The sequence below is a fragment of the Ornithodoros turicata genome, chromosome 2, assembly GCF_037126465.1.
Source record: "Ornithodoros turicata isolate Travis chromosome 2, ASM3712646v1, whole genome shotgun sequence".
NCBI lineage: Eukaryota > Metazoa > Arthropoda > Arachnida > Ixodida > Argasidae > Ornithodoros > Ornithodoros turicata.
The window spans coordinates 77786301-77809659 of record NC_088202.1 but is presented as its reverse complement, the minus strand read 5'-3'; the positions used below and the strand labels follow the sequence as shown (position 1 = coordinate 77809659).

At 46.5% G+C, this 23359-nt stretch overlaps 1 protein-coding gene across 2 annotated transcripts in view; it reads left to right on the top strand.

The window, feature by feature from the left end:
- LOC135385588 (pleckstrin homology-like domain family B member 1) overlaps positions 1 to 23359 on the top strand; it is a 292580-nt gene that overhangs the window by 35842 nt on the left and 233379 nt on the right. Inside the window, exons 3-9 of one of the 2 annotated variants that reach the window (XM_064614998.1) lie at positions 2430 to 2556; positions 6878 to 7075; positions 9039 to 9083; positions 9780 to 9902; positions 10166 to 10530; positions 14320 to 14722; positions 19571 to 19834. In XM_064614998.1, coding sequence (XP_064471068.1) covers positions 2430 to 2556; positions 6878 to 7075; positions 9039 to 9083; positions 9780 to 9902; positions 10166 to 10530; positions 14320 to 14722; positions 19571 to 19834 — 1525 coding nt within the window. The remainder of the gene's footprint in view (positions 1 to 2429; positions 2557 to 6877; positions 7076 to 9038; positions 9084 to 9779; positions 9903 to 10165; positions 10531 to 14319; positions 14723 to 19570; positions 19835 to 23359) is intronic. The other variant, XM_064614999.1, reaches the window with a different exon arrangement.

Here is a 23359-nt window from a genome sequence, read left to right as displayed (position 1 = left end):
CGTACAACTGAACAGAAGATGCCTCAAAGATGCAGTCTTCGAGAAACTTCAAATATTAAAATCGTCATGATAGTTTAACAAATAAATGTTACTATTGCTTGCTGATTCGTCATGATGATCATAATTATTTCTGTAATCCCAGGTGTCATCGTCCTCGAAGTATTTATGGCAGTAGTTACGGTATTTAAATACTGTATTTATATTTTGTATTTAAATACTAATATGGAAAAGTATTTATGAAGAGTATTTAAATACCCCTTTCAACAAAGTATTTTGTATTTATATTTAAATACTCAAAAAATGTATTTATGCCCATCCCTGCTAGGAGACAAGTGCCCTCTCCAGAACATGACATCACTACAATTTTTGGGCTTATGATTACGTCACCCTCTCCTCGCGTCATCAAAACTTGTGGAGTCTCAGCAGATCTTCAGAAATTGACAGAAATGCACAGCATTCGTAAGCAGGATTGAGATTTTGCGTATAGAATCCTTGAGACACCTGTTTTTTTTTTGTTTTTTTTTTTATGGACTAAATAAAATAAACGCTGTTTTCCGAGTCCGGGGTGGCACTTTAAAGCTTTAAAGGTATCGGAACACAGCGTCCCAAGTTATGACGGGTAAATGTAAGAGACTGGTATCGACATCCGTCCTAAATTCTAAGCCTTACAACAGAGCGGGTAATAGATGCGCAGAAAGTCGCGCCGAAAGACACTCTGCTCTGGCAACACTGCAGACGTCTTCGCCAGTGCATGAGGCAGGCAGTCGCGAGAGAGGTCACGTACCAATGGTCACGTACCACTTACGTCACGTCACCGTCACGTCACCGTCACACGTCACTTATGTCACCAGAGGTCACGTACCACTTCGACTACCAATGGGAATGGCCGTATACGTTCGAGGGGTTCATATCTCGCCAAGTACGGCACGTAGAAAAATAATTATTTGTTTGTATTTTTTCCCTCAAGAGTCCGGATGTAGTGCAATGCGTACATGATGTAATGAATCATATGCATAAAAGTGTCACAACGCCTCTAAATTTGACAAGATACCCAGTTGAGCGTGGTTGGCGCAATGCCCAAAGACGCAGACAGTTTTCTAACTAATTTTCATCTCCAGGAAAACGTGTCTACGTAACGCGACCAGAAATACTTCATGACTTCAGTGAATGCTTCCCTCGATTGAGGTCTTACGATATCGTTATTGGAATGCTGCATAAGAGTAACGCAGCGGTAGCTCAAGCCAATAGTGAGTTTTAGTACATCGTACGCTATTGTATGTAAGGGATAGCTTGGTGGTTCTGCGCACTGCGCGAAGCCTTCTTTATGTTTTGCGCTTGCGCAGAACCACCAGCGATATGTCCAGGGAGGGGAGGCGCAGGGCAGAATGTTCGGGGAGGGGCGGGGGTGGGGGTTGCGTCAACTGCGCCCGCAACTACATTGTCTTGGCTCAGAAACCCTACGTTTCTGGAAGCCAGGGGGTGGGCAACGGGCGCCCCTTGCCCCCCTCCTCCCGTGATGGCGCCCATGATCGCGGCACTTAAGACCTCACCACGTCCAGCTGCGTTGATGAGAAGATAGGCGGCATTGTGTAACTGCTGGCATCTCGTGCCGGAAATCGGAAGGCGTTGGTTCGAATCTTACTGCTACTGCCTTTTCGTCAACTGTCATTCTTTGAACGAGCATGGAAGGCACCTCGAACAAGACTGCGCACAAGAGCGGCTATCCCAGTACCTACTGGCGTGTTCTGACGTTAGGTCATCCGAGTACGTTTATTGGCTGTCGATAACCGCCTGCTATAGCGCGAGGGGAAGGCGATCGGTCGACTGCTCTGCGGCAGACGCGGGACGGGCGTCGACAAATGCAACCGTAAAGGGGAAAGCTAAAGAAGGCTCGCGCCTCTCTATTGGGCTGAAGCCCTGACGTTGCAAAATGGCAGCCGAAGGGAGCAGCTTTTCCGAGTCGCGAGATTAAAAGCAGTGTTGCATATACCAGGATTGGCTTTTATCCGCAGTCTCTACCCTTCCTGACATTTTTTTCGTCTCCTTTTCACGGTTCTTCAATCGAAGAAGTCAAGAGAACCTATAGTCAGTGACAACTTAAGTCCTACAATTGGGACCGCCCACTCAACCGTGGAAGGCTCCTGTGATTGGCTACCAGCCTTTGCGCGACGCCCCAGCTTCGTGATGTAGTTCCGGCTCTCCCTCTCCCCGCAGTCCCCACTTGGGCGCGCCGCACTACACTCCCGCGCGCGGAGCGATTCTTGGGGGGGGGGGGGGGTTCAAGTGTATGACTCTGTGTACCCGTATAAGTTCAGTGCTTGCTTCGCAACCTCAGTATCAGGGTATCAGCTCAACCCTGTTTCTGTGTCGACGCTGAATATATGAATGCGTATCGAATGTGTAAGATGCTTTTTACCATCTCTTTACAGAGTGCGCTCGTGGTGAGCGATGGTGGCCGAAGTGGAAGCCTCAAGCTGCAACAAGAGCAACCGCACTTGGTTAGCCTCGGAGGCAGCCGTCTCAGCACCACCGTTACCATTCACCCACTGCCACTTGGTACGTCCTTCTTAAGTACTACTTTGTTTGAGGAAACTTATTTAAAGGGGCAATAAACAGGTATACGAGGCGCACTTTTTTTATGTGATACGTTGCCGACGGTGAACGTTTTCGAAAAAATGTTGTCGCAAAAAAGTAAATAATGGCTCCAAACCGAATGAATATTCACTGCACTCTTTCGCCCTCATGCCCCGCCCTGCGATGCCCTGGCGACAATAGCGACACGTCATTTTGACGTCGCGCATCTTCAGCCATTTAGAATACGGGACGCTTATATATTAATTTTTTTTTTTTGTAATATCGAGAAGTGAGGTCAACTCTAAACGTATTCCCACTTGCCCAATCCAAGGTAGCCAGTTCAAACTGTACCAAAAACCCTCAATATTCTATTTCACATGCGCACTATGTTCTCTGTGCTGTATTGCTCCGCGAGGTCACCGCGATGTTCCCGTAACCGGTTCCTTCGCGAGCTGCAGCTTGTCTCAGTGGGGTCCGTCATTGGCTAGGAGAGCGAAATCTCCCCCACCTCCAGCGCCTAGAATTCGGTGTTGCTATACGCTGGAATATAGTGACGTGACCCGGCTCCAAGGATAAGGAGAGGCTCGCGCGGATTATGCGCTTTGAATGGCATTGTTTCGTGTGAAAGACACTCGCTGGAAGCAAAAGCATTTCATGTTTGGATATCGTGAGCTACATTCTTTCATTGGGCATAATAATTGGTGAATGTTCGTCGACCTGTTTTGTGCCCCTTTAACGTCAGTCAGCGCTAATACTAATGCGGGGTAGGGTACATAATAATGGTAATGCCCGTTATGGAGGGGGGGGGGGGGGGAGTTTGCCATCGTTGCGTTCTTAACTTACTCTGGAAAAAAGGACCAGGGGCGTATACCCGTGCCACATGGGCAGAAAAATGACATTAGAAGACAGAAAATTTATTAGAGACAGAAAAATGACATTGCAATGTCAGTCGAGTCCCGAATGCCATTTCTTACGATTGTCGTGGTACACGTCTGGTTAGAATGACATTAAAGGCGATTATGTTGATGCGGGTTTCCCCACTAGCCGCGTAAGAGTTGCGATACTTGAAGAGCGTAAACGTGTTCAAAGAGGTTGAAAATACCCATAGTATCCCACAAAACGAGAAAGTTTGCTTTATTTCATAATCGGTTGTCTGTATTATGTCGGAAAACTGTTGCCATCTTGCCTGTCAGGTGGTGGCAGCTACACCAAAAGCAACTATGAAAAAAAAAAGAAAAAAGAAAGAATCGTTAGCAACGCCAGGCACGTTTTCCAAAAAGAATGCTTGCTTTCCTGTAATTTATTTATTTATTTTAATTGCGCGGTGCGCAGCAGTTAGTGGCCGTATGGAAGGTTTAAATTGCTCTTGTGTTCAGACAGCGTAAGCGAGGGTACACATTTCATGGGCAAATCAGTTGTGACGATCTCATTTCGCGGAAAATGTCATTCAGACGGATTCCATTAAATATCTCCGTATAGCACGGCACGAATTACACTAAGACTTAACTCATTACGCACTTAATGTCATTTTTCGTGCCCGTGTGGCAGGGGTATTACTCCCTTGAAAACGGGCAGATTTGTACCCGAACCGCGCTGCTTGTGTGCGTCTGTTCTTGAACGCACCAGTACCGTTGGAAAGTTTGAGCACAGCTGGTACGATCAGTTGGGAGAGAAGGGAGCGACGCGCATGCGCTTTACGTCGTGGGGATTATCTTTCCCGCGCGGCGATCTTCCTGGCCGCTTCGAGGTCACGATCGGTTCGCTTCCGATCGTTCTCTATTGGGGATTCCTCAACGATGCTGGAACATGTCCGCCGCCGCCGTGATGTATTCCATTTACTGGAATTCCATGGATGGCGTAATGGTTCCTCACAAAGTTTCGTTTCTCGGAAACCTCGCGGTGTGTTTATATTTCTGGTTCATTGTTAGCCAGGCTAAAGGTCTGAAACTCGCCGACAAAATATCGGGAAAGGCTACTGCCGCCATTTTGAATGCCATTCCACGTGGTGACTTGGTGACTTAGAACTGCTCAAACGTTCCATTTCGCAGATTGTACAATATCTTATCGGTCGAATATACGTATGGGAGTACGCCGCTTATTCTTCTTCTATGAAGCAATAATCACAGGGCATCGTAAAAATGTTTTGCTTCTATTCTTAACGAGAAATGGCGCCACATGTATGGAGCCGGTTGTTCCTCTTCGGTCCCGGCGAGTTCCGGTCGTTTCGGCGAGTGTCCGGTAGGTTCCTTTCCACTGTACCACGCACCGATCGACCGTATGCACTGCGCCGGTTCCCAAAAAATCCCTACTCTTTTGGCCCACATCGCTACGATTCCTGTTATTCGATAGAGCGCACTGCTACTGTACTACAGCCGCCCTCGGTGGCTCAGTCGGTAGCGTGTCCGCATGCTGATCCCAAGATCGCGGGTTCAAACCTGGCCGAGAACGGTGGCGGCTTGGTGGAAGGGTACGAGTTGCTCTGACACGCCGTCGCCTGCGAGGGACGTTAAATGTGGTGTGTCATGTGTCGAGATTTCGGCTCACGTTAAAGAATCCTCGGGTGGGCAAAATTAATCCACAGACCCGACCACTGTGGCGTCGCTAGTGACCGCAGTTATCTCGCGACGTAAAGCTCCGAATCGTTATTATTACTGTATTATAAAGCCGAAAACGTGACCATATCCCTGATCATGTTTACACCAAAGTGAGGCGAACGCGAAAATGAGCAGCCTTATCGTATTTTCTAGTTATGGGGTTTCATCTGGCCGTGCATGTTATGGAGAGCGGGGATTACGGCTCCCTAGTTACCCCCTGACTCTGCCGTCCCCTTTTTAAGTTGGTGTAGCCTTCAACCTATTTGTCTCTTCAACCGAGCCCGAGAAGGAGATTCTGTCACGATCCTGCCAGAGGATCCTGTTACGTTCGTGTTATGTTACTATGTTACACCTTCCACCTAGCTGGGATCTGAAATATCCGGACACATTAAAAAAAAAAAAAAAAGACGATCTGAAATTGGACTATCGCAAAATTGTGCAATCGTCTCACCGTTGACGTAACATTGTTCCATTTATTGATTTTAAATATATTTAATTTTTCCTGCGCTTAATTAGACTAGAATTCTCGTTTGAGTAATCTGCACTTGGGGGGTGATTACAAAAGTGAATGAAGCAAAAAGTGCGATTTTTTTTCTATCTTCTAAGCGCTGGTAGTGAAGCTCCTGGGGCCTTCACCGAAGATCTACCTCACTAAACGCTGAAAATCACTGAAATGTACCAGCGTGGACATATTTCACGCAAACTGAACAATCCCTCGCACTACGATGTACGATTTTAAAAATGTATAGGGGATACCATAGAGCCGAGTTTTAATGCGCTCATCGCGAGTGTGCATTCTCTGACTTTTTGTACACAAACCGTTCAGCCCAAATCGCTTTACGTTCACCGCCCGTTGTCATCATGTATATGATGAGCTTCCATGTATGTAAAAATAAGAAAAATCCAGGAGGTTGATGGGACCTCCTTGCCTGATTTGTCGTGACGTGGGCCTACCATCTTACTGATATTTACACACAAAAAAATGCGCATTTGCCGCTTACTGCACACGTTTTCTGAACGTTTCCTGAAAACGTGCAGTATGCATTCTACGAAGGTCGTTCAACAACAGTACAACATAAAGCACGCGGCACGTAAACACATGGTGGCTGTCGCAGTGCAGCCGCTGAGGTCTACTTAAAGGGAAAGTTCGCGAAATTTAAATAAATATGTGTGGCGGGAGCGTTTGACACCAAACAACCCTCCTGCGATCCCTTTCGCTCGAAATCGACGTATTTTCAGAGTCGAACGCATTTTGTCGTGACAGCAGGCAGCGGACGCGCACCAACAGGGAGGAGGAAGCGGGAAAACCTCCTCATTAGCACGAGTGACATTTCTGTGACGTTCTGCCAGGATGGTCACGTGTGAGTGTCCTCTCCAACACCTCGCCGTCACGTATTATTCGCAACGGCACGTGCAGAACTCAGCGGTAGGAGCCAGGGGAAAGGGAACGCCGCCGTGTCGTCATAACGTCGTCACACTGAAGTCGTACGTGTTTCTATGCGCGGGAATTTGAAATTGTGTGGATTGCAATGATTTGTAATGCCAATAATAAATTATACCGCTCAAGTCGGAATTCGGGAAATTAGAGAATGCACTACATGTGGAAACAAAAATCTACGAATTGATGAATGGGGAGACATCCCCTGACTATCCGTTTAAGCCACTCGGTGTAGGTGTTGTGGGTTCAATTTACACCGCTCATATTGCAGGCAAGACACGAATTGGTCGAGCAGAGGCTCCTCCACGGCCAGATATTGTGCAGGATATAACTATTGAAGGAAAGGGCATTGAAGCTGACCACTGCTACATTCTCAATGACTCTGGCAAGGTGACACTACACCCTTTACCAGGCAAGCTTATCTCTCTCGACGGCATGACTGTCACACAACCGACCAGGCTACATCAAGGTAAGGATTACCTGCGTGAGAAAAAACATATCAGGTCTTTCAAATAGCTTGCTTGTATTAGGCAGCCAGATACACATAGGTGCAATTGAGCTCATCTTCTTTCCTTCTAATTGGCACAAATTCACAGAAGGTAAACAGCACAACAAACAAGGACATCAACAATTAGAGAAAACAACCAGTGATGTTTAAAGCCTTGTTCTGGTAGCCCCGACTGTCAATAAGCCAAAACAACCATGATGCAATGCATATAGTACATAGTGTGCAGCCAGAAAATGCAGTGCCATATAACAGCAGGCATATATGAATTTATACAGCCCACTTTCAGGTCTTAACTAGAAATCAGACAAAAAGCAATAACTACAGCACCTCAGTTGTCGCAAGACTCTAGAAAGGTGACTGCATACTTTCACGTTAGTTTTTCCTCCACCTAGAGTGGCAGATCGTGATGTTGCACCGATGAGACTTCTTGTCACCTGCTCCTGTGCACTTTAAGACTCTTATTTATTTTGCATACATCAGAGATGCTTGACATCTCAAGCTGCTGTTTCGCTTCCAGATGTGCGCGAAGGATGTGGTGTAGTAGTTTGTACTTTGTAAGAGTGACAGGAAGTGTCTGAATGGAGAACTTACAGAGCACGCTGCTGCTCTGAAGTTAGTGCCATTCAACCACTTGTCTGTTTCCTGTGCAATACATGGCCACCTTCTGGCTGCACTACTGTACCAGGATATTTGGGTCACACAGTGGCTGCTAAGGTAATTATAGATATTTCCGTTTTTAGAGTGGGCTTTATCAATGATGTAAGTCAAGCACATATTGCTTTGAGGTCACATGAATTAAGGGAACCGTTTCTGGATCAAGCCAGAATGAGGGTGTTCCGATGATGTTGCAGGACAATGCTCTTCCCAGCAGCTTTCGACACACGTGAAAAAGTAGAGGTTGCTTTGCCTCTCAAGGTGCTTCATAATTCTTTCATGGCTGAAAGCAGAATTAACCATATATGGGGTGTTAAGGGACTAGCACCACAAGGAAAATCACTTTTACTGTGGAATAATTAGGTTTACTTTTTCTTGAAGGCATTTTGTGGCACTATGATATTTCTTATTTATATCTGTTTTGCAAGCCCCTAACTAATGCTTATGTGCCTAATTAGTAGTTATAAAGTACATAAATTTGTTTTTGTGCTGTTGCTAGCACACCATCTTCTATTACCACATTGTCGTGCTGCATAAGAGCAGGATGTGTATGTACATGCTAGTTACTAACTACACATACACTTGACATAACACTTCAGCTTTCTGGTTTGTCTTCACCTCGATTGAATAGCAGTGGAGATGCGGTGCCAGAGTTGTATAACATTGTGAATGTTGTTTTACCAACATTCATACAGATATAAAACATGACATGTCTCTGACTTGAATATCTAAGGCTGAATATTAAATCAAAGCATGTTTTGTCAGTAGTACCCAGGGTAGCCCACCGTGACACTCATGGTGCTATGGGCTTCTATGAATAAACAGCTAAATGGAGAAATTTGGAGTAAACAAGTATGAGGATTTTACTCTTACTTTAAGGAAGTCGACAAAGTAAATTGTCATGGTTTCAAAACATTGCTTTTTGATTTGATGCCTTGTGGGTTGCCACATTGATTTGCCTATGTATATTCTATGTACTTCTGATATTGTGCACCATTTTTACATTAAGCTGGGGATCATTATGAGATTCATTGCAATCCTTGTCACACATGGTATAGTTTGTCTTTATTTAACTCATTGATTACGTGCATAGTACTCTTTTCATGTTTACTGGTCCCTTGGGAAAGAGGTACTTTGTCCAATAGCTCCACACGATGTAATGCACACTACAATTACTGTGTGATGGTGCTGTCAGATATACTAACACAAATTTGATGTTCTTTTTATTGTGCTTGGATGTTAGTAGAGCAGCATATTAAATTGATGTCAGTGGTTTCCTGTTTTTGTTCCAAATCGGCCGAGGCGGAAGACACCTGTGAGTATGCACAACATAAAAATAGCATGTGTATTCGCATCCACTGGTGTGTCGCAAACACTTCCTGATGGAATTTGACCCAGTCCAAAACACTATCACACAGGGAAGATAGAGGACAAAGCCTCAGCATGGTAGGCTGCTAATATTGTGAACAGGAGACTGCTCTCTCTTCTGTTTCACAGAGCCTGATAGAGAAACAACCTTCTGTTCAAAATTCCTGCTTCAAACAGCCTGAGACTTTTACCTGTACCTACTTTTAGTGGGCCGCTGGCCTCTCCACTTTTTTTGACACAGTCACAGCATGCAAACTGTTGGTGGGGGGGAGGGGGGCAAAGGTGGCACTTCCTTTAGGAGTCTTGCTTATTTCTTATGCAAGGTGCACATGCACTGCCCTTCATCCTTTTCTTCACCCTTCACTTTGGTATTGTCCCACTGTGGATAATGAGCCATGTGGTAAATTGTGATATGCATATTTTGTTAAGAAGTTCATGTCTAGTTGATTGGTCAGGACTCTGGTGTGTGTGGGCATTAGGTTCCCTGAGCATGCATCTGCTTGATATTACAGCAATTGTTTGTGGAACATTTCCCCATGTGATTACTTTTGTTGGTTGTGTACTTCTTGATGGAGTTGAACGATTAGTAGGCCTCATGTTTTCCCAACTGAGATTTTCTTCCACCACACATGACACACTTCAGGTGGCACAATCTGCGTGGGCAGGTCCAATTTTTTTCGGTTCAATCATCCTGAAGAGGCCCACAATATGAAACAAGCATTGCCCAACACAAGACTCTCTGGAAGCACAACTGCCTTTTTCCCAGGTGAGAATGAAAGTGGAAGTTATATTACTTGACACATTCTAGTACACTTATGGCTGTCTAAGATCATTGTTGCTTTCTCTGTCTTGGCCAACTCAGGAAAACATGAAACATGCCCTTCGTCCAGATACACAACATCAAATCTTGGGAGAGAAACAATAAAAAAATGAATGAATTGTTAAAGGACCTCGCTGTCCATGCAACTGTTGCTTTGACTAATTATTTTATTGAATATAATTATTAGCGTTTTGCTTTACTGTTGACAGTGACAGAACCACCAGGCCGCTTTCGTGAAACTCCTCCGTCAAGAGCATCACCTCGCACATTCGACGTTGACAACAACGTGGACTTCGTAGACAAAGTGTCAAAGTTTGAGCTTCTGTCTCACAGCAGCCGTTCCCCTCCTGTTACCTCAACAGACAACCCACGGTGGTTTGTGCGTGATGGGATACGGTCAACACCTCCATCTCGAGCTTCATCGACAACCCCATTGCCTTCTTCCCCAAAGTCACCCCGCCTAGTCGCCACACAACACTCGGGCCGTTGCACTCCTTCGTCTCCTCGCATCACACGCAAGAGTCTCGAAGACATTCGAGCATGCGAGGAAGAACTTGCTCAACAACACCGCAGGGTGTGTACTGTCACTTCCAAATTTGTCTCAAATATGTCAAAAATGGCCATTTGTCAGCTATTTATGAATGCATTTGTGCTACTTATGCTTTTGTTTTGCGTTCTTTTTTTTTTTTTCGCTGTTCATTTGTTTCACTTAGGACAAGCACTAGACCCGCTGACGGATATTTCAGTTGAGTAACATCAGTGAGAATTATCGCCCAGTTCTAGATTTTAATCAGAGGCAAAAAACTTACCTGTTTGTCAACAGCCTTGCTTGAAATTGCTAGAGGCTTCACGAGCTGCCATTGTTGGCCTGCTCCACCGTGAATGAACACGGGAAAACACTTTCGGCAAATCTTTTTTCGCTGAAGTGCACCGTGATATGCACTGTCACGAAGGCAACGATCGCGTCGTCGACGTGAGGAATCCCTTCCTTAATCCACTGGCCAGAGTGTCGGAGCGAACCGAAAACCGGAACCGAAAACCGAAAAAAAAACGCTATTTTGGTGCGAACCGGAACGGAATCGAAACCGTATACGTTTTTTTCGCTCAGGAGGGAAACCGAGAAATATATTTAACGGTTTTCGGCCCAAGAAAAAACTTCGCCGGTTTGGACTCCGGATAGGCGAATGAAACAGACGTCGTGTGCTCTGAAGTCGTGTCATGGATACTATACGAGGGTTACGGTTACGGTAGAATGTATGTCGGTATGACCCTTAGGCTCCCTTTGTAATGGTTATCGTTCGCGCACGCACACAGACTTAGAGGTACATGTGACTCTCTAGCAATGTGCCGTAGTGCTAGTTTTAATTTGATCCCCCCAAACTCTCAACTAAACAGCGACCCAAGGGGGCTGCATAACGGCTTCTTTGTCGGTAATGTCGCGCAATGCGTCCCTTGTGTGAGAGCAGCTAAGTTGAATACATTTACGTATACGCGAGGGCAAGCCCGTGCGAAGTGGCAACTCTTTTGTGGACAGGACACGGAGAAAATAAAACGGAGCCGTCGAGCGCATTTGTGAGTGAAGGTGTTCCTCGACTTGCGTCGTACTCGTGCGGTGGTGCTTGCTGGCTATACAGTAGCAACAGATATTTGGATGGGACGCGATCTCTCCAACCCAGCAAGAAAGTACTTTATGTATGACATCACGACAAACAAGTCCGTTTGTAGCATGCACTTCAAGAAAGGAGAAAGCCCATTTGAACAGACAGTAACCTACAGGAACTAGGAGCTACCAATTTCACAGCTGTCTATTAATATTAAATACCATGTGTGCGGAATAAACGGGTTTACATTTTGTAACATTGATTTTTTTTGTGGGGATGAATATTCCTAGCAGAAGCGGAACCGGTTCAAAAACCGGTATGAACCGTTATTTTTTTGCTCCGGAGCAGAACCGGTACCGGATCGTTTATGATGTAACCGGAACGAAAAACGTTTCGGTTCGACACCCTGCCACTGGCATTACGGGCGAAGCGGCGCTGCTGGGCACGCACATGTACGCACATGCATGTTCGACCTATGTACAGGCTTCTGCGCATGCGCTGCTTTGGTGAAACCGCCACCGAATCTACGTGAAATATCGGGATCTCAAATGCACTGTTTGTATTTGCTCTCCGCTTGTCAGAGAGGGGCTTTCTGTTTCGTCGTACAAGTTTCAGCCAAAATGCGTACGAAAAATCTAATTCTTCCTCGAACAACTGGTGCAAAATGATGAACATGAAAGTACACTGGAACCACGGTCAGTTGCACGCGTCGCTTCGCTCCTCCGGCCTGCCGTCAGCGCCGAGATTCCTGTGACGGCGGAGTTTCGTTTGGAGCCGCGGGGGGCGCCACGCAGCGTGGACGAGCAGACGACGTAGGGCACTCAGGAACGCGGCCTACTTGTGCCTCGGTGCCTAATGTACATGTTTTCTGTACCTGTGCCTGCTGTGTTTTAGTGTGTGTGTGTGTGTGACTAAGACTTTTCTAGCAACGGTATCGTGCTTGTCCAGCACATGGTTGAGGAGGCGTGCCGAATGCGCTCATGGATGATAATGCCTCTCACGAGCACATGTCTAAGTCAATGAGTGCATGCTTTTTCGTACGTACACAAGGAGGGCCATTATTTATAATTGTACAGAAAACGAAGTCACACATGCCAAAAAAAAAAAAAAAGAGTGTTCCAATTAGGAGTACCTAGAACCTATAGTTGTCGTTACATAGGTCAGTTTCACGGCTTCATGTTTTCGTTGAGAATCTTCATTTCATATGAAATATTTCACTTATAATCTCAAGACCTTTCTTGAAAGTGACTTGTGCAGCAGCTCAGGACACGCTGGACACTTTTGTTTAAATTCTCTCTCCTCTATGGACATCTCATCAAGGATTAAAGAGGAATAGACAGCTCGGGGAAAGCTCAGTTGCTCCATCTCTACTTTGAGTCGTTATATGATCAGCGGTGTCACGCCAGTTTCACGGCAAGACTATCCAACACATTCCTGCAGCGTTGATCTTGGTGGTAGATTGAGCAGTTGCCGTCTCCGTGTCGTTTATGAAGCTCTAGAGATCAAACTCCGAGTGAAGCGACGCGCGCAAGTGGCCGTGCTGAAACAGTGAAGAGTTAGATGGTCCCAGTGGCGGTGTCGCAAAAATCGGCCGACTACTGTATTCCCGTTGCATATAAAATGTCATGGGTTTGGTTTGGTTTAGTGTGAGGAAAAATGAGTGTCATGATAGCACAAACCGATACACTGCTTTGTTTCATTGTATTTGCTATGACTAAAGCCGTAGCTTTCCACGATTCCGCAAAATTTCGCGGAACTTAGGGTTTTTCGCGGAACAGGTTTTTTGTCGCAGAATTCCAAGAATTTACATATTGCTCTTATCGTTTCTTTCTTTCTTTTTTTCGAGTTTCCGTGGCTTTCTCTTTAGATGTGCTATTTGGAGCACCTTTCTCCACACAGAGGAAAAAAGAATAGAAAACCAGGAACGAACTGTTAAAAGCTTGTATATACTTACAGATCCCCGCCACCACTCCCTGCGAAACGCGCGCGCAGGCGGCACAGAGGATGGCATTTTGATTGCGCAACGTTGTAAAACAGCGAAGCTCCCGAAAGTACCCGAACGCTCTCGAACAATATGCGTCACGTGATGATTGTGAGCCAATCATACGCACAACGCTTTTTCGTGGACGTACGTGCGGCGCGGCTTCTAGAAGTAAAGTCCGCAGGATTCTACGAAGATGAGGGGGTTATTTCCTGCCGAACATGCACGAAATCGGTTGATCGTCGACGAGCATCGTCGGTCGACGAGCACATATCAAGCTTCAAACATCGCACGAACGCAGTTGTTCAGTTACAAAGTCGCAGAAATATCACGCGGATTTGACATTTTTTATTCGCGGACACTCGCGGATTTGTGAAGTCTCCGTCGCGGAAAAACAAATTTTCAACCGCAGAAACCTAGGGGCTCTAGCTATGACTGTTATGAAATACAGCAGTCTTTTCTTCAGACAACAATGCAACTTAGGATTATGTCTTCAACAACTCGTCTACACCAGCTAGCTTGCACTTTGCTACTCCGTTCTCAATGATTATGACTTTGCTGTACGTATATGCTTGACACCGCACCATATGATTGCACATACATAATTTATGTGCATCCACCTCATGTAGCACGATTTACCAATTTCTCCAACTATATAAAAGAGCCCCTTACATGCCTCAGAGCCTAACTAAGAATGACCACATGAGTGTTGCACAATTATATTGTATGCATATACTCGTCAAACAAAGCAACAGTGCTTTAACCCCTCTCTTTGATACAGGCAGTGGCTGAGCGGTTACGTGATCAGGAACAGGAGCGACAGGAACGTCACCGTCTAGAAGAGATCCTGTCCTTGTGTGCAGAGTATGAACGTCGCTCACATGATTCTAATCACAGACTGTCACCAGACTCGAACACTGAAGATGCCACGTCTCCACCTGCCAGTGAGTCTTCGCCACCGCGGGAAGATGACAAGAGCTCTTCTGACCCCTCAGAGTCGTCCGTGACCAGCGTTACAACAGAGGACAATAAACGAAATGCTGATAATGCTGACAGTAAGGATGCTGCGGCAACAAAATCTGGGCAACAGCCTCAAGTAATACATAATGTACTGCCAGAAAGTGTTCAGGAGACTGGAACAAAAGTGGCAGCTACTACAGCTATCAAAACGCCAGAACAGCTAGGTGTGTGAATTCTGATGCTTTCATACTCTAGAGTTAAAGTGCCATTACAGGCTAAAAATATATTTGTTTTATTTCATATTATAAGTCGCGCTTGCTCAGAGACTCACTACGCAAAATATAAACGCCGTTACTGAACATTACCAATGGTACCTGATATATAAGGCCTGCTTGATGCCTCCTTTCACTTCCTCGCACGTAGACATATAAAGTCCGCCAATCACAGCAGCCAGCCAAGATAACAGCCAATCGCCGAAAACGATTTTGAAACACAGGCTTTCTTCGGCTGCCAGTGGATGTCCTTGCGACTGATGGCTCATTTCCATAGCTGCGGCCGCTGAAAGCAACGTCGTGATTGGCGGACTCTTAATTGTGTTACGTCACTCAAGCGATCAGGTCGTGTTGACATAACGCCCTTCCACAAATTTTTGAAAGAACCCGCAAAACTTCACAGTTTTGGATTTTCCGAGAGTAGGTAATATTATGCAAGCACTGCCAAGTCGTGGTGAGTGCACTTTCCCGGTCTGTGCTCTTCGCCACACGTTGGCTGCTAGAAATCGACCTTCCAGGAGCAACGTTGCCGGGCGCGTGGTAGATTGCTCATCCTATGACATCATACTCCTCGAAACTATAAATTAATTTTATGATACTTCCGCAGCACATAGAGAAGCGATACTTTGGGAGAACACGTGGGTTGCGACGGCATACATCTGGTAGAATTCCGATGAGAGAAGATTTAGTCGGTAGTGGCACTCCGAACGTCAATGCGACAAGGCTACAAAAAATCTGGAATTGTCTTACTCTAAAGCTTTGCTACATCGTGCGTACGCAATTACACATGGTAAACTGCTTCTGAGATTGTGATACAATCGCCAACCGATTTTCGGACTCGCCGGGAATTGTGCAAAAGTCCGAATAATCGATCATCCCGGAAAAACGAATTTGACACAAAAAAAAAAAACTATTTTATTCACTTCAGTGGTCGGAAAAACTTGTCGATGTTTGTTGATGAACACTGTTCCGTCTCCGTGCGATCACGTCCGCTTGTACTTCACCAAGGCACATTTCGTCACCGTACAGTGTACACCAACGAAGGTACCGCTGTCGTCAGTTAATTCGATGGCAGCACCGTATCCGACAAGTCTCCCTCTGCGTCGGTCCCGCTGTCTGATCCATCAAGCACTTGCCGAACGATCTCGTCATCGGTCATTTTGGCACATGACTGCGTTGTCCATGTAAGGTGTAATTAAAGTTCTCAAACATCGCAGCAGCGGTTATCTCTATGCTTCCGCTACGTAAATCACCAAAGTTACGGCAAAAACGTAACCGGCGCAATTTTGTACCGACTTCCAAAGACTAAATCACTTCAGACTAGAAGCACCTCGTTGTTGCGGGCCAATATCGTTTGGCATCGCGTCAGGAAGCACCAAAAGCACTTACATGCAAAGGACAGATGAATGGTGACCACGATAGTGGCAGGAAAGCGCAACTTTCTTCGTATACCCTTGAGCCTGCGGTTCTGTAGTTCAGAATGCAGTTCAGGATGGTTCGAGGATAAAGATTGTATCTGGAATGTCCAGTTTGCGGGGGTAGCTGTATGGGGGAAAGTAAAATCCCAAAAATCGAGCAACGGGGTGTACAGTGTCCGAAATTTTGTACCCTGTTGTACGTTTTCTCTGTGGGGTGTGTGACCGTGCCATGTCGGCGTCTGAATAATCGAGCACGTCCGAAAGAACAGCGCCCGAAAAATCGTTCGGCGGCTATATTACTTGAATGCACGAAATACGAGAGAGAACTAGAAGGCTTAGTAAACTTGACATTAATTATTTCCATGAATTGCACAGGAAAAAATAATCTGTTACATTCAACTTCAAGGAGCATGTCAGAGACGACTTCTCATTTGTCTAAACTGGTGCTACTGCTCTGTCATGGTTTTCCGGATAACTGGCTTGTCGACTGAATATGCCGATGGTGTTCAGTATCAGTATCCCACCCTCACAAAAGCATTAGCCAATATATTATGTTGATGCGGTTGCTGACAACACGGAAGTGGCAAATGTCAATATTGTGTGTAGCACTTAAGTTGCCGTTGCATACCAATCTGCGTCCCATCCAGCATGACAGCTGCTGTGTCATATGCCAGATATTAACTTATATTGCACATATTCAGAAATCCCCTGGCGTTACACGCTTGAAGCGGGGCAATTCAGCACGCCGGTGTCAGATCCCATCCCACCCATGTGCAGGCTTCCGCGAATGCGCTAACACCGTCAAGCCTGCAGGAGATATCGGTATCTGAAATGTACTATTTATTGATTTGAAATGCACTGCAACTCTCTTTGTCGGGAGGCGCGTGCTTTAAAACGTAATTCAAGTGCAAATTTAGTACGAAAAACCTGTTGCTCCAGTTGTTCCTGGAAGAAGGGGTCCGAAATATTGGACGTGAAAATATTTTTGTTCTGTGGAGAACCGGGTGCCAGTGGCAGTCCAAAAAGCCGCTCGGCGTCTGCACACAGTTTTGGTGAATATGCACTATTCGCCGTAATGTGCGAAGGACTGACAGAGATAGCTTTGTGTCATCTTCGCGCAGTGGGGAGCAATGCTTTCATGGTTGTGTTCACCACACACACATAGACGACTGTTTTCGCACTGGCTTTTTTCAAAGAGTGACAATTAATAGACCTTTATGATCAGTAAAGTGCGTCGGGAAGGCGAGGCTCTGCAACTCCGTGGGCATGTTCTTGCCGAGGACCAGTTCAGTGTACGTACAGTGCGTGTGGTGAGTGCGTTCACGTCCATGCGGGACACGCAGGCCCGATTGGAAGCGAGAAAGCTGCAAAGACATTCATTGTTTCGGCCACTGTTTTCTACTTTAGTCTCCGGTTATTACGATAGGTACGTTCTCCGGCACACCAAAGAACTTCACTCGTTCGCCAGGGTACTCATTGCCCAATTGCTCGTGATATTGCGCGTGCGGGCACCACGTCGTACGAAACCACAGTCTATCGCACACGTCGCACGCATATCCAAACTCGTTACTAATAAACTTGTCAGCAGACTTTGCGTTGACCACTTGTAATTTCGACGGATGCGCACTCGTTTCACGTACACACGCCTCGAATCCCATACGTTTCTTACCGGCGATATCGAATTGTCCCTCTACGGAGTCTTCTCGCCTTCACTTCATGGCCTCGATATCACATTGTGTCTCTGCGGGGTCTTCTCGACTTCGCTTCGCGGCCTCCGCTTCGCGTTGTCTCACTTCCGGGTATTCTCGCCTTCTCCTATTGGCGGAACGTGCGGCTTTTCATGGTGCTTCACTTTGTGTACGACGACGCTCACGAGCAGCAGTGTGCACTGCGCTTTCCACTATAGCTCTTCAGGTGGCACGTGCAATTTGTGTGACCGCCCGATTGTGAGGTGTCTAGTGTAACGGCGACAAGCGCACAGCTAGGGTCCATTTCCCTTTCCCTGCGCAGGTGTTAACTACCGCGCCGGCAAATCGCGGTGTTGCAGGTGGCGTGATGCCATGTGTGTGTGTGTGATGTGATTGGTGGCATCTACTGCACCACGTGATTTTGTGACGTCATGGCGCAGTGGCATCATTGCGTTTCTGCTACGCTCACCATTATTGCCGTCAGGTCACAAAACGTCCCAATACAGCTATCGCTGAAAAAAAAAAAAAGAAAAAGAGAAACTCAAATAGTGGTTTACACTGGGCAGAAAAAGTGGACAGAAGGTACAGAGACCTACAGAGTGCACACAAAAATATTGTTTGTGGCATGCATTGGAAGTGGCCTAAATTCTCCTTTACAACTACTCTAGCTAACATGGGTTGTATTGTGACGCAGCAATTGTTTCAGTGCACATGTACATAGGTACTTTTATTCAAAAAGTTTGACTATTTGAGATGAGACTTCAAAAGAACTTGACAGTGCACCACATTGAGTTCATATCGAGCGTGACTATTGAGCAAGCATCAGGTATGGGTAACCACTAATAATGCAGAACACATCTTGCACATTTTTGTTTTGTCTCGTCTAGAGTCACTAAATAAGCTTCACTTCAGAGTATCGACACTGAGTTCCAAGAGCGAGCATGTGCCATCTTGTTTCCGCGCCACGGTAGCCATGCGAGGAGGAGGAGGAGGAGTGTCGTTGGGAGGAACCCGAGAGGTCTGCCTGCCTGATTAGGCGGCATGTTTCTCGGGAAGGGAAAGGTGGTGGAGAGCAGGAGAGGAAAGAAGTGGAAGACCAAGCGGAATCCGCTCGGGGGGAGGATAGCTGAGTCCATGGGCCGACTTCAGGGGAACTGTGCCGGCATACGCCTATTACACATCTGAGGGAAACCCAGGAAAAACCCCAGACGGCACAGCCGGCCAGCGGATTCGAACCGCGGACCTCCCAGTCTCCAAGCGCACGCCTTACCGCTGCGCCACCGGAGCTGGTGGTAGCCATGCGTACTCGCACTTCAGGCGCATTTTAGCGGACGATGCCATCTATCGTGCGTGGGTGAAATGTTCCTTTCTCTTGCAAGCAGCTCATCAAGGCTGACGGCCTTGAGCTCACCTTGACATCCTGGGGACGCTCTGGTGGACAATACATGGAGTATAGCACAACAATCATACACGCTTCTTTATCCCACAGGGAGCATTATGCTAGCTGTCTTTGATCCTCAACTGGGGATGGTACTGGCGTGGTGTGGAAACAAGATGGCGCTCCTGCTCTCCCTTGGACCTCAGTGTCGACACTCTGAAGCAAAGCTTATTTAGTCACTCTAGCCTCATCAAATTCACCACAGTTCCCCTGATTGAATAAATGTAGCATATCATTATATGCTTTATCAATACAGTGAACACAACAGGGCCACCCGAGCCTGCACCACGCACAATTCGATGCCAGCCTGCAGAGCTTGCAGGAAGCCACTACCACAACAGAATCAAGACGAATGGTTCACTCACTGCTGCAGTGGCTGCTTCAGGAATAGAAACTGACTCTAAATGCAATGGGAGACGAGAAAGCTGTGGGACGGCTAGTGACATGTTACTGGCAGTTGGCAAGAGGCCCCTTAATGCTACATCATCAGAAGATGAACTCACAAACATACTAGGTGGAGGTGAGTGCTCACAGGCTTCATGCTGACACATGCTATGTGTCATCTGGCTCGTAATTGCGTAATTGGCTGATGCGTAATTGTTCATGTGGGGTTCATAAGTGTACATTTGTCGACATGTCAGTGGCATAGGAGGTTATAATATTGTGGACTACCTACGAGGGGTTATTGGATTTCAAACATACTTCTTGAAATATGTAACAATGGGCATCCATTCCCCTTTGTAGTTGCCTTCCCTTCTTGAAGCAGTGTGCCCAGTACCTTCTTCAATTCAAGCTTGATTCTTCTGATGGGCTTCAGTTCCAGTGTTGAATACAGAAAGAAGTTGCATAGAGCTAAATCTAGAGCAAATACTGAGGGTACAAATGACAAGTTGGTTGTCACAAACACTTGTGTACTTTGGGTGTAACCAGGAGTGTCAGTACCAGCAGTAGTCAGTTGTTAGCCCGAGCTCGTCCCTTGTGGTTGTGTTGTGTGTGCCTCTTTCTCTACCTCAGTCATGTCAAGTTACCAACTAGCCCAGCTTTCAACTCTATGCGCAACCAGGAGCGCTTACACTATGATGCTATGGGTTCGTTGAGTCAGAGAGCGTAGGCGGCATGCTCGTACGGCTCGTGGGACGGTGGTACTTGAAGCACGTCAGCAACTTCCATGACGATGTCGGGTGGTAGTGCTGCCACTGTGTGACGGTACGTCATGAGTTGGGATGATACGCCGGATAGCTGGAATTGGGTCTCTGCCTGGATGAACCATATGTTCGGATTCCTTTGCCAGAATGGTGGTAGACGAATGGCGACGTGGCGAGGTAGGTTGCGCAGGCTGTAGAAGAGCGCCAGGGGCATTATCGCTTGCCTGCCTGTCGTCGCCCTGTATCCTTGACTCCGCTGTACTGGTAACCAGTGTGGGTTTGTTGAGTCAGAGAGCTTAGACGGCAGAACAGAAGCGATGTTTACTGACAGGTTGCCGAACCCAGACTGAGAGGCAGCCTAAAGCAGCGCATTCTTTCTGAAACAGAACTAGGCTCACGCCATGTGGCGCACGACGGAGCGGTACTTATTCGTCCTTTGTATCTGGTTACTACAATGGTGGCAACTGAGCTTGTGCCTGTCGTTACCATGAATGCCTTCTCTCAGCCACGTCACGATGCAACCGTGGTTGACAGCATCAGATGAATTCTTATCGGACAATGTCCTCTGTGTAAAAAAAAAAAAGCCATCAGCATGCTTTTCATCATGCATTTGCTTGTTCTTGGCCTGAATGCTCAAATGCATGAATGGTCTGTCCACACTCTGCAGCTTCTCTGTTTCGCAGGCATCGCTCACTCTATGTACAACTACTGATAGAATAGTTAGGAAGCAAGCCAGCTGGTGATATAGATCCATATCGAAGAACTCTTGAGACGAGGGACACAGAAAAAGGGGACAAACACAACCAAGTCTCAAACAGACTTCGTTGTTTTTGTTCCCTTTTTCCGTGTCCCTCGTCTCGGGGTTCTACACTCTGGATGTACAACTAATAAAGGTTCTTCAAATGCTTGTAAGCGTTACAACACACAAGTTTGGGTGCCAAAGTAAGGGGTATGTCAGTCACGTCATTCCACAAATGCAGCACGGACATAGAGGTTGGGGGTTCTGGATGACCTGACGCTCCTCTCGATTGACCTTAAGTAGTGTGTGTAGTATGCTGTGCAAGGCCAGGCCCCCGCAGAAAAATAGTGGATCCAGCCCTGCCATCAACTATGTGATGAACTATGTTAGGGCATAATCTTCAATGGTTCTGTAGATGATTTGAACTTAGAATTCACTATTCCAGCACGCACTGCAGGGGCCCTATTCTCGTCAAAGTAATCGTCCTCGATTACTTTGTGTCTTTGCCTGTCATTGGTCATTACGTGAAGAAGGCGTGACCACCAAGGCGTGACGACCAATGACAGGCGGTACACAAAGTAATCGAGGTGGATTACTTTGACGAGAATAGGGCCCCAGGATAGATCAGGGTTTATTAACTTCACCTGCTCTTGCGCATATGAGGGAAGTTCTTAGTATAATGTTTAGTATATATAAGTTATACTTAGTATAATATAATATTATATATAATATAATTTTACAACAGTTATGCTTATTATATTTAGGGTTCCGCGTTTTCGGAGTTTATTTTTTGACATATTCGGAGGATGTTTTTCGGAGTTTTTCGTCTTTTATTTATCATATCTCTGTTAATATCCGAAGTTCGGCGACAAAAAGCTACAGCTGTGAAACGGCATATTCACAAAAAGAATGAGACGCTGCCTCCCCAAAACGCTTTCTGTCATGCTGCGGATCTTGCAGACAACGACATCTATGCCACTACTTTGAGGGGAAAGCACGATTCAGAGAAAAAGAAAAGCCCTAGGCGCTACGTTTTCCCAAAAAATCTGGGAAATGACCTCAAAATGCCCTCATGTCGAATAGTGCCTATAAGGTACCCTATTCAGTGACTCCAATGGTGAATTACCTCTAGGCAGGGATAGAGTTCTCCGCGTTACACGGATGCTTCGCGAAAGACAGCTGTACGGTGGATTTGGTTTAACAGAGCTACCTTACCTTGTCGCAGGGGTTGGTAACCCGCGATGCGAGGCAATCTCGATACCAAAGGAAACGATGTAACCAATCATCAAGGCATGGCTTTACTTGCTCAGTTCTCGATTACTGGAACGCACAAATGCGGAGTGTTTCGGTTAAATCCGAATTGCTTCAAATCTTACCTGCGTACGTTTTTCAGATCTTTTCGGATAAATCCGGAAACCCGGAACCCTTTTACGAGGGGTGTTCAAGTCAAACCGGGACTTTTAATTTTTCGTAAAAGTAAAATGAACTTACACGCGAGAAATTAGTTTTATTTTTCAACGTAATCTCCAGCTGCACTAATGCACTTGTCCCAGCGTTTCACGCGGGCTTGGATGCCAGCAGTGTAGAAATCCTTACCGGCGCGTAGCAGCCATGATCGGACCGCATTCTTGACCTCGTCGTCGCAGCTGAAGTGGTGGCCCCCAAGGAACACCTTCATTGGCCCGAAGAGATGGAAATCGCTGGGGGCGAGGTCTGGACTGTAAGTGGGATTTGGCGGCACCCCCAGCCAAGTTGCTGTCAGGTGCGTGTCGTGAGATGCGCGGTATGCGGGCGTGCATTGTCCTGTAGAGGGAGGACTCCTTTGGTGATGAGGCCCGGCCGCTTTTGCTTCAGCGCCTTATGCACATCCCTGAGAACCTGGCAGAAATATGCACTATTGATGGTGGTACCGCTGGGCAGAAAATCAACATTGAACAACGCCAGCCTTGTCCCAGAAAACCGTGGCCATGACCTTACCCGCAGATGGGGTGCTTCGGAAAAATCCTTGGGAGCTGGCGAGCCCGGATGCTTCCACTGTTTTGATGCGCGTTTAGACTCGGGAGTGAAATGGTGCACCCACGTTTCATCGCACGTGATGATCCGATCAAGGAACGGCTGTCCTTCAGTGTCGAAACGGTACCTTAGCTCTTGGGAGATTTCC